Genomic DNA, 13,533 nt, shown 5'->3' on the forward strand with positions numbered 1-13,533 from the left:
TGTACTCAACCAAGATGGCGTACTCGCCGCGCCACCACTGTTCGGGGTAGCAAGATGGCGGCGAACGCTCTCGTCGCGGGCACGAGCAAGCCGGGCTGGAGCAGGGGGGCAGTATCGGGCTGAGAGCGCGTGCTGGATGATGGCGACCTCTGCTGGACGGTAAGAACTCCCGTGATGGCCTGAAGACAGCCGGTGCAGGGCAGACGTCGAACGCCGGCGAAGACTGACTGTTGACGGCCGGTGCTGGGTAGACGCGCGGCTCTACTCTTGCCCTACTTACACTGAAGCTACTCTTGGGGTCCCAAACAGCCCTCCTGCTAGACGCAATATATAATGACGCAGGGTGTCTCTAAACACCGGTCTTCTTCAAGCCACGCTGGCGGGGCGCCTCACTAGAGGGAATATATTTAACTTAAGCCACACTTGGCTATACCGCATTTCTTCTAGGATAACTCGTTGTATCGCTAGGGTTATTCAGTGGGAAAACATGCAACATGTTGGTGTACCAGGGGAGATAAAAGGCAAGTCAGCACTTCTGAATAATAGCCATATTTTCAGGGTGCTACATATAGTAACTGAAGTTAAGACTTTTTGCCTTTGTAGGCAGAATATTGATTCAATCAATCATGATCTGTCAATGCAGTATGCATGTAGTTAAAGGAACACGCCAACATTTTGGGAAATTAGCTTACCGTCTTCTCAAGAGAGAGACAAGAAGATAGATACCAGTTTCCTCTCTGTGCGCTATCTGGCTGCACATTAGCCTAGCTTAGCACAATGAATGGAAGCGGACAGTGACGGTGCAGAAGTCTCACCCATGTACAAAAGATAAGTACAAATCTTGAACACTTTTAACACTACACCATATTTTATATATTTATTACAAAAATATTTACATCCATACTTCCAAAAGTTAGCATTTTGTACTTTAGGTTGTACTTTAGTTTGTATATTTGTATATAGTGTTTGGACTTTATTCTTTAAACTTTTTTTTACTGTATGAAGCACATTCTCAGGGGGCTCATACAGAACCAAGCATTTCACTGTAATGTACATGTACTTTATATGTGACAAATAAAACAAAACTTAAAGATGGAGACCAAGGAAACTATAAAAGGAAGGGTCATCATGTCAGAATACCAGCGTTCTATGCTCTGCTTGGTGCCAGACTTCGGTGCCAGTTCTATTGAAGCCAGTACTGAGATTCAAAATATACACTGAGGAAATATACATCAACCAATATATCAAACGTTAGCTAGTTAACAATGCAACACACGCAGATGATTCTGACATCAGAAATTTAAATGACTAGACAAGGACTAGAATAGAAGGAACACCACTGTTATGAGTCCATCAGTCTGTTGTCAATGTGCCTTTAGTGCTTGAGAAAATCATATTTATTACTGGACCGTGGAGCTTCAAAGTAGAGCCTTCTGACCAAGAGCATATTTATAGAAATCTTGACATGTCAGAGAAATTCGCTTCGACTTGAATTTCACTCTTCACAAGCTCCATGCGGTCTATTTCTCTGGTCCGTCCATGCACGTCATGAAGAGATCAGCCTCTCTTTTGAGCTTTTCCTTCCATAGCTAAGCTAACAGTCAGACAGCTAGTATGATAGCAGGTAGCCACAGCATGAGTGAACATAAAGTTGTTGCACTGCACATTAAAGGTTGCCGAGGTGTTCAAAGTGGCGCCGACAAACAGCTTGCGGCAGGTGCTACTGTATGTATATGCACTCGCGCTGGTTAGACTAGGGTAGGCTATGTAGTAACGTGAGCTGAGTAACAATGTTCATCAAAGTGTTGAGTGCTACAGTGTAGGTTAGTATATTAGGACAAGTGCATAACCATAAGGTTAGATTTTTTCTTTCATTTCAGATAATGGTTGAAGAAGTGAGTCTTTAGTCGACGGCGAAGGATTGGACGGGTTTCGGCTGTCCTAACTGTGGTGGGCAGTTCGTACACTACAGGGCATACTTGATTCATTGATTGAACATTTTATTAACAGATTGCCGAACGGCCCAAGACACACAATTGTTAAGGGGATGCAGACCAGAGAAAGACTTTAGTCTTGTTTACATCAGGGTCCCCCATTTTCAATACATGATAAAAAGCTATCCGGCTACTATATATTTCTATGTGGGCACAATGTCATGAGTCAGATAATCTGCTACACGTGCAGGGTAAATGGACTGTTCATGTGTATGCCGCCACCTAGAGGCTAATTTATTCTGTAATAATGAGGTTACTGGTTTACCGATTTATCCATCAGTATATACTAAAATATATATATATATATATATATATATATCATACCTACTCTTATTGGTTAAACCATAGTGTATTCATACTTGTACCACTGTATACAATAATACTGTACATTAGCTTAGCATATTTACAACATAGCTTCATCATAAATACTTACATATTCACATGTTTTACTGTATACTGGTACTTTGCCCTCTGGTTAGATGCCAATTTAATTGAGCTGTACTCTGTACTTGTGCAATGACGATACATTTAATCTAATCCACTAAGTGGCAGTATTGCGTACATTTCAGAGTTCCAACCACCACCGAATCTCAAATCAAGGAGTATTTACTGTAAAACAAGGGGAGCTCATAAGTCATAAAGACCGCGTTCTGTGCGTGGTCAACCAAAATCATACATTTGAAGCGATAGCATTCAGTTTCTATTATTTTATGGCATGATAACTTCTATCAAAAAACTAAAATAAAGCATTTATTATTTGATGTTTACATAGTAATTGTGAACATAAATATCCTCAATAGCCTATTGCCCAGAGAGAGGATCCTATTCCCTAATTGTAAACATAAATATCCTGAATGGCCCATTGCCCAGAGAGAGGATCCTATTCCCGAAAAGATCAGTGGCCAAGAGGATTCTACCGGTTCTCAAATGGCTGAGTTTCTGGTCCAAAAATGTAAGACCGCTTGAAACCTTTTCAGTTTCTGTATCTAGCTAATCTACCATGACAAATCAAAACTTTACACTTATTATGCAAGAGGGGTCAAAATGACTGTTGAAGCCGATGGTTTCCATCATGATGTGTTCAGTCTTCATCCATACTTTAGGCTAATGGATATGACTACCGGTATGCGTTTGACCATAAAGGAAACGTTTCAATGTGTATTATTGCTAGGTTACAAGTGCATTATCTGGATATCTCGGCAAATTTCAATGGGAGCATCTTCGCTTGGAACCTCCCTCAAAGATACAATCAACATTCTGGCTTCAAAACATTTAAAATATTTATTGATTTTACGGTAAAAATATTCATATTACAAAACATTAAAAACAAAACGTGTTCACTTGTGCATTTATACAGTATATATTGATCTTGGAATTCCAGTGCAAAACCATTACACATGTATGATGAACACCATTGCTAAAATGCAGAACATAACAGGTATAAAACATTCCAGTGCAAAACCCTTACACATGTACAATGAACATCGTTGCCAAATTTAGAACATAACTGGTATAAAACATTCCAGTGCAAAACCCTTACACATGTACAATGAACATCGTTGCCAAATGCAGAACATAACTGGTAGAAAACATAGGTAGAAAAATAGCTAGCACTACTTCATAAACGTCATCATTAAAAACCCAACAATGATGTGTTATTCCCTTGTGCGTTTGTATACATTAGATGCTAAGCATGGACAATGCCAGTACATTAGGCCCAAAGGAGACATTCAGTGGTCAGACTTTTTTGGGTGAGTGAGGGAGACCGAGGAACCTGAAATAGAAAAGAGAAAAATAAAAGAAATCAGCCACAATCGCACCAGACAAAAACTGATCTTTCTCCTTTTAAAAACAGGCTTCCATAGACCCATGCAACAAAGATGTATTGCAGACAAATACAAGTCACCATGAAGAAAAACAACTTATTTTTGTTGCGTCTACCTGGATATACTACTGTGCAGCTGTGTGCCACTAGATGTTTGCAACAAATAATTGCATTTCCTTGTATTGTTACATCCAAATTCAATTCTCCCCTCTTTCTGGAAAGTGGCAGAATTTTGTCACAGACTAATCTTGCACTCTGGGACAAAATTTCTTTAATCACCAATTCGATAACACTTTCCACCTCCCATCATACAAAACTTTCTCCACCAAGGCTGACATTGCCATCACTCTCAATTTCTCTTTGGTAAATATTCAAAATCAAGTCCCGCGCAAACAGCCTGTTGCAAAATAAGCAAAATAATAATCTTAATGCCATTTCGTGGCGTCTTTAAAAAAGGACCACACCAACATTATGAGAAATTTGCTTATCGGCTTCTCCTGAGTGACAAGAAGAAGATAAGTTACCAGTTCCCTCTCTGCGTTCAGTAGAACGCTATCCGGCTGAACGCTAGCCTAGCTTAGCACAATTAATGGACGTTTAGCCTAGCTTAAACACCAGGAGAGGTGCTAGTTAGCCAACGCCTAGGCTAACCGGTACTGTCCACTTCCAGTCTCTGTGCTAAGCTAGGCTAGCTTGCAGCCGGATAGCTGCAATAGATAATGCTGGCGCGTTCCTTTAAGGCACTGGCAGTAACCAATCATTGAAGAGAATCAGCTGATAGAGATGCATTAATGTAGTCTATAGCACCATTTCAGAGTTTTTACTGTACAACATTATTGTGCATTAGTTTAGACATTTCTGGACAATTTGTTGTGCAGTTGAAACTGGAAAAACGTGGCACACCACGTAGCTGCGCTTGCAGCGTAATCGCAAGGTCCTGGGTTCGAACCCGGCCCAGGACTTGTGTTGCATGTCTTCCCTATCTCTTCACCCACCTTTCCTCTCTGCCTGTCCTGTCCATAATAAAGCAAAAAAATAAAAATTAAATAAAAAGTAAATCATTGACTGAAAATATACTGAACAAAAATATAAATGAAACACTTTTGTTTTTTTCTAAAATTTTTCACAAGTTGAAATTAAATACTTTTTCTATGTACACAAAAGGCCTATTTCTCTCAGAATGTCTTAGATCTTTTGATTTCAACTCAAAATTGGAGCAAAAACAAAAGTGTTGCGTTTCATTTTTTTTTCAGTGTAGGATCCTATGTGATCAGAGTGATCATTTTTCACTGGTAGCAGATGGAATGCAATGGAACCATTACTTGGTGGTTAAAACAGGGTGCAACTAGCTCATATAATTTCTGCTTCACACTGGAGAATCTGGGTATCTTATCATCATTAGTCTCAGAGTGAATATCTGTCAATAACGATCAGCAGTCAACCCATCAGAACATCCCTACAAGGCGATGTGACGCATACAGACGAATGTGAGACAGCCACAGAGAAAGACCCTCTTAACAACTAAAAGGAACACACCAGCATTATGGGAAATGTGCTTAAGAGTTTTCTCCAGAGTCAGACAAGAAGATCGATACCAATTCCCTCTCTGTGCGTTCAGTAGAAAACCATCCGGCTGCATGCTAGCCTAGCACAAATGAATGGAAGCAGATATGGACCACTAGCCTAGCTGTTGGCCAAAAACACCTCTCCTGGAGTTTCAAGCTAGGCTAGTGGTCCGTATCCACCTCCATTAATTTGTGCTGAGCTAGACTAGCTTGCAGATAGATGGCTTTCTACTGAACGCACAGAGAGGACATTGGTATCCATCTTTTTGTCTGACTCTGGAGAAGACGGTAGGTGTTTTATAAAAAAAATATTGAAGGAGGAACACCCCTGCTGTGAAACACCACTCGCGTGACAAAACGCCCATCTACACACCGCAACGCTCAGCCTTGAGGAGGTGCATTCTGGTACTTGGTGGTGTGAGTGAATGAGTATTTTACACCCGCGCTCACCTGGGCCGTACAGGTAGATGGGTGACAGGCAGCTGAGATACAGCCACGTGCTGTTCTCCTGCAGCCAGCGCTGCCGATAACCAATCATATTAGGGGAACAGGCTGCCTGACGCTGCCCCCCAGTCGCCTCTGTTGGGGGCGGGGCTAAGTGAGACAACCCAACTGGGTTGGGAGATGATGGAGTACAGAGGTCACATGGTTCTGTGGTTCCATGAAGTGTTTACCCCCTCCTCCCCCTTTACCCCCCCCCCCCCCGAATTCCTGGAAGCAGTAAAAACCATAGATTCATATGGGTAAAAAGAACTGTCCTACACAATCAGCTCAGAGTGAGGTCCAAAATATCATATTACAATATCTTTCTGACTTTTGACAGTATAACAGTATTCTACGGTATAATTTTCCAGTACAAATTACAAATGTGATGAGCCATTTTATTTAATTATTACTATTTATTTTAATAAATGTTTTTTTATCTTGTAATACAATTACCATGGTACTATTTCATAAAGAAATGGTCCATTTCTCCTTTACTTTTTAATACCCTTTCTTTTATTAACATAGAAATATACAGTATGTACTGTATATATATATATTTATTTTATATATAATAATAATAATTCATTTTATTTATATAGCGCTTCTCAATGACCCGAAGTCATATATTAAGTATTAACGGATTATAGTAAAAATCCATACCTGTGCATGGATCCATGATCGTATACCTTCATATTCATACCTTCCAGCCCTTGAGTGAACACTGGGGATGTTTCCAATTTTGAACAAATATGAATTCAGATCGCTAATAAAAAAAATCAAACGACAATACACGTCGTCGGCACTCAACGGGGGGGATGATAAGACGACAATACACGTCGTCGGCATTCAAAGTGTTAATAGAGGAGGGCTTGGAGTAAAATGAAGCATGCACCTTTCTCTCCTACTCCCTTGGTCCACCCAACCCCACCACAGCCCACAACCACTGAAATCCTTCTCACCTGGCCTAGTTCCCGCCAGCCGTTGCTGGACCTTCTCTAGATGCTGGATGTAGTCCGTCAGGGACCGCTCAGGATCCTGGGACGTCCCGTCAGAAAGCCCAGAAACCACGGTTGTGCTCGAATACCTTCTGAGAAACAAAGAAAGGGAGAAATTCAATTACGTTTAAAAAGAATTAAAAAAAAAAAAAAAAAAAAAAAAAAAAAAAACAATGTGTGCAGTCGTTCACGTCCTTGACTTTAAATCTCAGGCTCTCTGAAAGGAACGCCCACCTGTTGTGCAGCCTGAAGGGCGATTTGATTGGCGGGACGAGGGTCGACACCGTGTCTCTGTGCGCAGGACTGCTGTCTCTAGTTGGAGGCAAAGAGGCAGAATTTGATCTTGGGTGCTGCTGCCTCAAAACCTCAGTTCTAGCACCTATGTCAGAGATGGAGCACGAGAGACAAGTTTACCAACACACACGTAATCCAAAACTGTAGAGGAACACAAGAGAGACACAGTCGTTGAGCTGACCTGATGCGTGTCCATTGACCGTCGTGGATGCAGACACTCTTCTGATGTTCTTCTGCCATTTCCTGGTTAGGAACTTGAGTCTGAAAGCAAAGTGTCACAGATGCTCAGCATGAGGCCAGACTCCCTCAACACCAGTCAAAGTGAAGGAAAGCTGAAATCTTGCTCTATTTAATTTTTTTTTTATAAAAGGACTGATATTTGCAAATTATCAAAAAGAGGAAAGGGGAGGTGACTATTGTCAATCTTCTGGATTCTAAGCTGTCGTTTTCTTTTTCTTTTGTACTACATTGTGGATACTGATATTATTTATTTATTATGTTGTTTTCAATGTTAAGAATGAAGTATTAGTGGTAATATGGATATTCTCCATTATATAATGTGATTTAACGTCACAGTGACCAATCGCAGCCACTCTTATTGTCTGGGACCAAATACGGCCACGCCCCATTCCCAGCAAAAAGTGGGAATCTCTAGAATGGGTTTGGGGCGACGCTGTATACGGAAGTGACTCTAAAGGTGACGATTAGACAACACTTTCTGTTGTCAGTAGATGGCAGCATTGGTTTAAAATTAAAAAGGTGAAAATGTTGAAAACTACAACAATGCATTTCCCAAGATCCTTAGCACAGGTCACAGGTCACTGGGATGTGTCTATTTCTTCGACGTGATCTGAACAGCGTTAAACTATTACTGCGGCCTCAGTATAGCAACCACGAATGGTAAACTAATTATCTTAACAAAAGTGCGCTGGTAGCGTTACATATGTTGTCTAAAGGGGGACATATGGTACAATTTAAGATTTTAATGATAATCGGCATATAAAGGACAACAAAAAGCATCGTTAATTTGTAAGAAACCTCAATGAAAACGGTAATATTCGCTATTGTTATGAAAATGTGATAGAATCCTATAAAAATGTGGACGCATTTGGTCTACGTTCCGTTAAGTATTAAAGGGGAACTATCTTATAAATGGCATTTTTCAGTGTTTAGCATTGTTTCCTGGCTATGTGGACTTATATTAATAGGATCTATGTCTCTAATTCTCATATTGGCGCATTCTTCCAATTCTCCTCTCACAATATTCACCCTCACTGAACAGAGTCATCTGAAAATGTGCATATCTGTGATGTCAGAGATTTCTCAGCTGCATAATAATGTGGCAGTTGGTGTGGCAGTTGGCACCAGGCCACACAGTGGTTGGAGCCTAGCCTCAAAACGGCTTAAGATCTTGAGGTAGAAAAATGCTGTTTTTGAGTACTTGATTAGAAATACAAAACAATGATTTTTTTTTTTTTATATAAACCTTAGAGGTGTTCTATAGACTCACAGGAATTGTGTAAAAGTGCCCAAATAGTGAAAGAAATAGTAAAATGGTTCCCCTTTAATTAATGTTCCCACTTGGAAGTGGCGGATAGGGGTAGGGCATGATAAGCTTAGGCTTCTTCCTACTCCTTTTCAAACAGTGATATGTATATTTGTCATTGTTTGTCTTTTTTATTCTTTGTTTTCTTAAATCATGGTCGAAATAAAGATTAATTAATTAATTCAAAGTGCCATGCCTGTGAGCTGCCACTAGGGGCAGAGTGGCTAACAGAGAGTGAGTGAGTGACATTGCTGGTGACAAGATGTGCAACTTGGCTATAATAAGGTAATTTATAGGCCTGATATTATATAATCATATTTCAAATAGCATGTGTCCGGATGGCAGAATTCAGTACTGTATCTACAAAACCTTCTGTTTAATCATCTTCCCTTTATTCATTTGCTTAGATTTCTTGTACACGTGATCTCAAGAAGGTGCTGAATGAGCTCAGTGGCAATTTTCATGAATTTTCATTTCATGTCTGGTAAATTTTAGCATGGTGCTATTCACTGTAAAGGTTTTTAATTTTTATTTTAATGAAAAAAAAAAAAGGAAAATTGATATTCTCCTTTGGTTCATTACAATGTACTCAAGCCTAGTAACAGACACACTATTTCGGACACTGGGAATACATTCCCTGAGATCCATAGATGTCCCTAGATACCAAGAACATGCAAATGCGCCCTTGTAGAAGTGGAGCAATCTTCCATTTACTTAGGTATGTATTTTTAGGCTGATTTTCAGAAAATAGGGCTAGGGCTCAAGAGGTTAATCCGGTTATTTTACTAACTAACTTGGAGCAGAACCCTACCTTGAGATGGCGATGACCACGCAGACGGCAGCTCTGAAGCGTGCGAGGGGTCTGTGCAAGATGAGGGGGGGTGAGGGGTGCGCCCCCATGCGGGCGATCAGACACAGTGTCGCCTGCTCACAGTCGTGGAAGCCTCCCAGCAGGAGCAGCAGGTAACGCTTCTGGTAGACGAGAGACTTCCTGAAGCTCTCAGCGCGCAGGTAGCGCTCATACAGACGCTGCACCTACAGAGGGGAAGGACGGGTTATCCTTTCATTACTGTGCAGTTATCCTTTCATTACAGTGTAATTATCCTTTCATTACTGTGTAGTTATCCTTTCATTACTGTGTAGTTATCCTTTCATTACTGTGTAGTTATCCTTTCATTACTGTGTAGTTATCCTTTCATTACTGTGTAGTTATCCTTTCATTACAGTGTAATTATCCTTTCTTTTAAACAGGTTTCCTGAGGCTCTCAGCGTGTAGGTGGTGCTCCGTGCATCCTATAGACGGCGCTGCACCAAAGACAGGGTTGTATCTTTCTTATTACATTATTATATAATAATAATAATTAATTACATTTCTATAGCGCTTTTCTCACTCAAAGCGCTTTACAACGTAGGGTGGAAATTGCCTCCTTCACCACCACTGGTAGCACCCAACCTTGGGCTATGCAGGCTCAATGGCTGCCATACACTGGTGCCTGGCACACATCACACTACACAATGGCTGAATGGCTCAGGAGACAGGGATTGATATCAGCCAATTAAGGGGAAGGGATGATTAGGTGGCCTTGATGTCAAGAGACCTGATTAGGAATTTGGCCAGGAATATATGTTACATTTCTTTATCCGGCGCTTTTATCCAAAGTGACTTACAAAATTGTGTACAAGTCAGCAGGAGGGGTACATTGTTGGACTTTAGTGTTACACTCCAAGTGCCTAGCAGTATATTAGACACATTAGCATAGTAGGTAGTAGTATAGGGATAGTGGCACAGTACATAGTAGAACAAACTTGACTGGCTGTTAACCATGCCTCTTGGCGAGAATGTCATTGTAGATGAGATATGGTTCTCAACCGACTTATCTAAAGGTGACTTATCTAAATAAAAAAAGGTGAAATAATAAACAACCCCCCCCCCCCCCCAAAAAAAAAGAAAAAAAGAAAAAAGAAGTTTAAAATAATATTTTTTATATTATGCTTTTTTTCATATTATGCTTCAATCAAATCCTTTATTGAACCAGATAAGCATCATTGAGATTAAAATCTCTTTTTCAAGAGCGATCTGGCCAAGCAAGGCAGGTTTCAACATAAAAAAAGAACATCACAATAAAATACAGATAAAACATTCACAGCAAGCTCCAATTTCAGGCAAGTTATCAAACACAGTTGCACTGTCCGAGGGAACTGAATTCGTAGGATTTTAAAATGGCTTTAAATTCTCTGAGGGTGACCATTTTAGGTCCTCCTGCATCTTGTTCCAGGATGAAGGAGCAGCATATTTAGGACTATGCATTCAGTTTGGAGATGAATGATGACAATAGTGTGTGTGTGTGTGTGTGTGTCCCATCTCACCTTGCCATGGCTGACATCATTGACGGGTCTGTTCTCGATTTCCGCGGTGACCTTGGTGAGCTCGTCCTCGGCGTGGCGTAGGTGTCGCTCCAGGCAGGCCAGCGTGCGCTTGTGGGTGACTCTCTCCTGACTCAGAGCCGTCACGCGCTCCGTCAACTCAGAGTTCTCCTTCAGCAACCTCTCCACTAGCAGCGCCGAGGAAGACGAGGAGGAGAACGAGGAGGAGGACTGGGGGGGAGAAAGTGAGAAAATCTATTAGACTTCCGACAGCACATAGACCCGGGCCTGAGCTGTTCCCCAAGCAAACAGAATTATTCTGAAAAGTATGTATAAGCACACAGTATATATTATACAAGTTATATTACTCCTATATGTTAAAACTCCTCATATATTTTAACCACCTATCAATGACTTCTTCTGCTGTGCCAATGCAATAAACACTAGTACGTAAATATTAACGCCACACACCAGTTTGATGCAGATTTCCTGGTAACTCTGCAAACAGGGAGACAAATTAAGTGACCAAACATTCCCTGAATGACTTATTTCATTATACAACCAAGTAGGGCTGACCGCGATTAGTCGAATAGTCGACTAATCGATCGAAAGGAGCCGTAGTTGATTGCCAACCATTAGTCTAATGCAAAAAAAAACGAAATCTTCTATTATTTTTCTTTTTTATCATTCTTTTCAAAAGCAAAGAGGCCTAGAAGCGCGGCTAACGCTAATGGCACGCATACCAGAGAGGCTAACTGCCTAAGAAACGGGCACATAGGCACTGGAAGAGGATTTCACTCGTCTAATGAACACACTAGACTAGACAAATATCAAGATGTATCCATCAGTGGACCAATTGCATGCTTTCGCAGGACAAGAAGCCTTCAGTCGACTCCTTCAGACATTAAGCACCCCCCACATCCCAAATGGAAAGATACATTATTTTTATATAATCGAGTCGACTACCAGTCGACTGTCTGCAAATTTCGGCCAATCAAAGTCGACTATACAAATCCTTAGTCGGGGACAGCCCTACAACCAAGTAGTATAAACGATGCAGTTGTAAGAACCACACCTTGAAAAGTCATATTTTGAATATATTTGTATTTTATATATTTAGTTATTGCATAGAAAACGAGCAGTAGTTTAATTTGTAATGCTGTGGTATGCTATAAGCCATATTTATAGTTTAGTTGCGAATTATTCTAAGAATTAACGTTGCATGTACGTTAGATGTGTTACTGCGCATGTGCGAGAGTCAATATATGCCGTGAACTTGAATTGCCTAGTTTGTAGTGAGACAGTGCCCATGCAGTTTGGAAGCACATAACCTTTTGACCGTAGTCCATGATCCTAGTTCGGTCTATATATCCTATGAAGAATGATGTTGTACTTTGTGACTGCCCAAAGAAACTAAAGAACCTTCAAAACGTATTCTGGAGTCTGTGAGTGTGTACATCATAATTGTGGATACAGATTGGTATTAGCCATTGGACACGAGTCTGAAACCTTTTTGCTGCCTGCACTGAAAATGAAATGGTAAACGAAAGTCTAAAGAAATCCTGCCATTACAGCAGTGATGAACAGTCTTTCCCAGGGGAGCAACAAGTACCAAGTAACGCTACACGGGTTGAGCTACGCTATGCTGGCTAATTATTATGCTTGATAGCAGTGTTGAGACTAATATAAATATATTTCATATATTATCTATATAATAAACATATATTATTTGCCTTGTCTTGATTATATAATTTATATATATACCGGTAACCCGCTGCATCTCCTCAGTGTACCTGGTGGTTCTGCGGTGCGAGGCCGTCCTGGGCAGTGTCGGCCTGGACAGCGGGGGCCTGGTGCGGTGGTCCTCCTGGAGACCGGGACAGACCCTGGTGCGGTGGCGCTCCTGCAGACCCAGACAGCCCCTGGTGCGGTGGCGCTCCTGCAGACCCAGACAGCCCCTGGTACAGTGGTCCTCCTGCAGACCCAGACAGCCCCTGGTACAGTGGTCCTCCTGCAGACCCAGACAGCCCCTGGTACAGTGGTCCTCCTGCAGACCCAGACAGCCCCTGGTACAGTGGTCCTCCTGCAGACCCAGGCAGCCTCTGAGCAGCCATCTCCAGGGTCTGCTGCAGCTCCCGCATGTGCTGCTGGTCCTGCTTCCGCAGGAGCTCCAGATCAACCTGCACACAGAGACGCATCATCTCGTTTAGCATGTTTGATCATTATATATTTGCACGCAATACTAAACAAGGTGGCTTATTATGATCAAAAGACAAACTATTGGACTTTTCTTTTCTTTCTCACATGCATTCACACACCTCAGAGCTGCGCAATACAACCACAGTCTTCACATTCTGGACAACTGAAGGTTAAACACGCTGCTCAAGGGATTCAAGTGAAACGGTTTAATTTAATCTGGTCTAATGTGGTGGTATATGCATTAATGTTACATTACTGATGATAC

The 13,533-nt window shown here is 41.3% G+C and overlaps 1 protein-coding gene across 5 annotated transcripts in view; it reads right to left on the reverse strand.

Annotated features, from left to right (window-relative positions):
• Positions 1-3,265: 3,265 nt before the first annotated feature.
• pcnt (pericentrin) overlaps positions 3,266-13,533 on the reverse strand; it is a 75,091-nt gene continuing 64,823 nt past the window's right edge. For 2 of the 5 annotated variants that reach the window (XM_084309601.1, XM_084309603.1), the window contains 7 exons: positions 12,863-13,249; positions 11,073-11,300; positions 9,517-9,740; positions 7,341-7,420; positions 7,100-7,244; positions 6,830-6,957; positions 3,266-3,768 (listed from right to left, as the gene is read on the reverse strand). In XM_084309601.1, the coding sequence (XP_084165727.1) occupies positions 3,725-3,768; positions 6,830-6,957; positions 7,100-7,244; positions 7,341-7,420; positions 9,517-9,740; positions 11,073-11,300; positions 12,863-13,249 (1,236 nt within the window). In that variant the 3' untranslated portion in view covers positions 3,266-3,724. The remainder of the gene's footprint in view (positions 3,769-6,829; positions 6,958-7,099; positions 7,245-7,340; positions 7,421-9,516; positions 9,741-11,072; positions 11,301-12,862; positions 13,250-13,533) is intronic. The other 3 variants (XR_014619457.1, XR_014619458.1, XM_084309602.1) reach the window with 3 other exon arrangements.

The sequence above is a fragment of the Notolepis coatsorum genome (assembly GCF_963971535.1).
Source record: "Notolepis coatsorum genome assembly, chromosome: 3".
NCBI lineage: Eukaryota > Metazoa > Chordata > Actinopteri > Aulopiformes > Paralepididae > Notolepis > Notolepis coatsorum.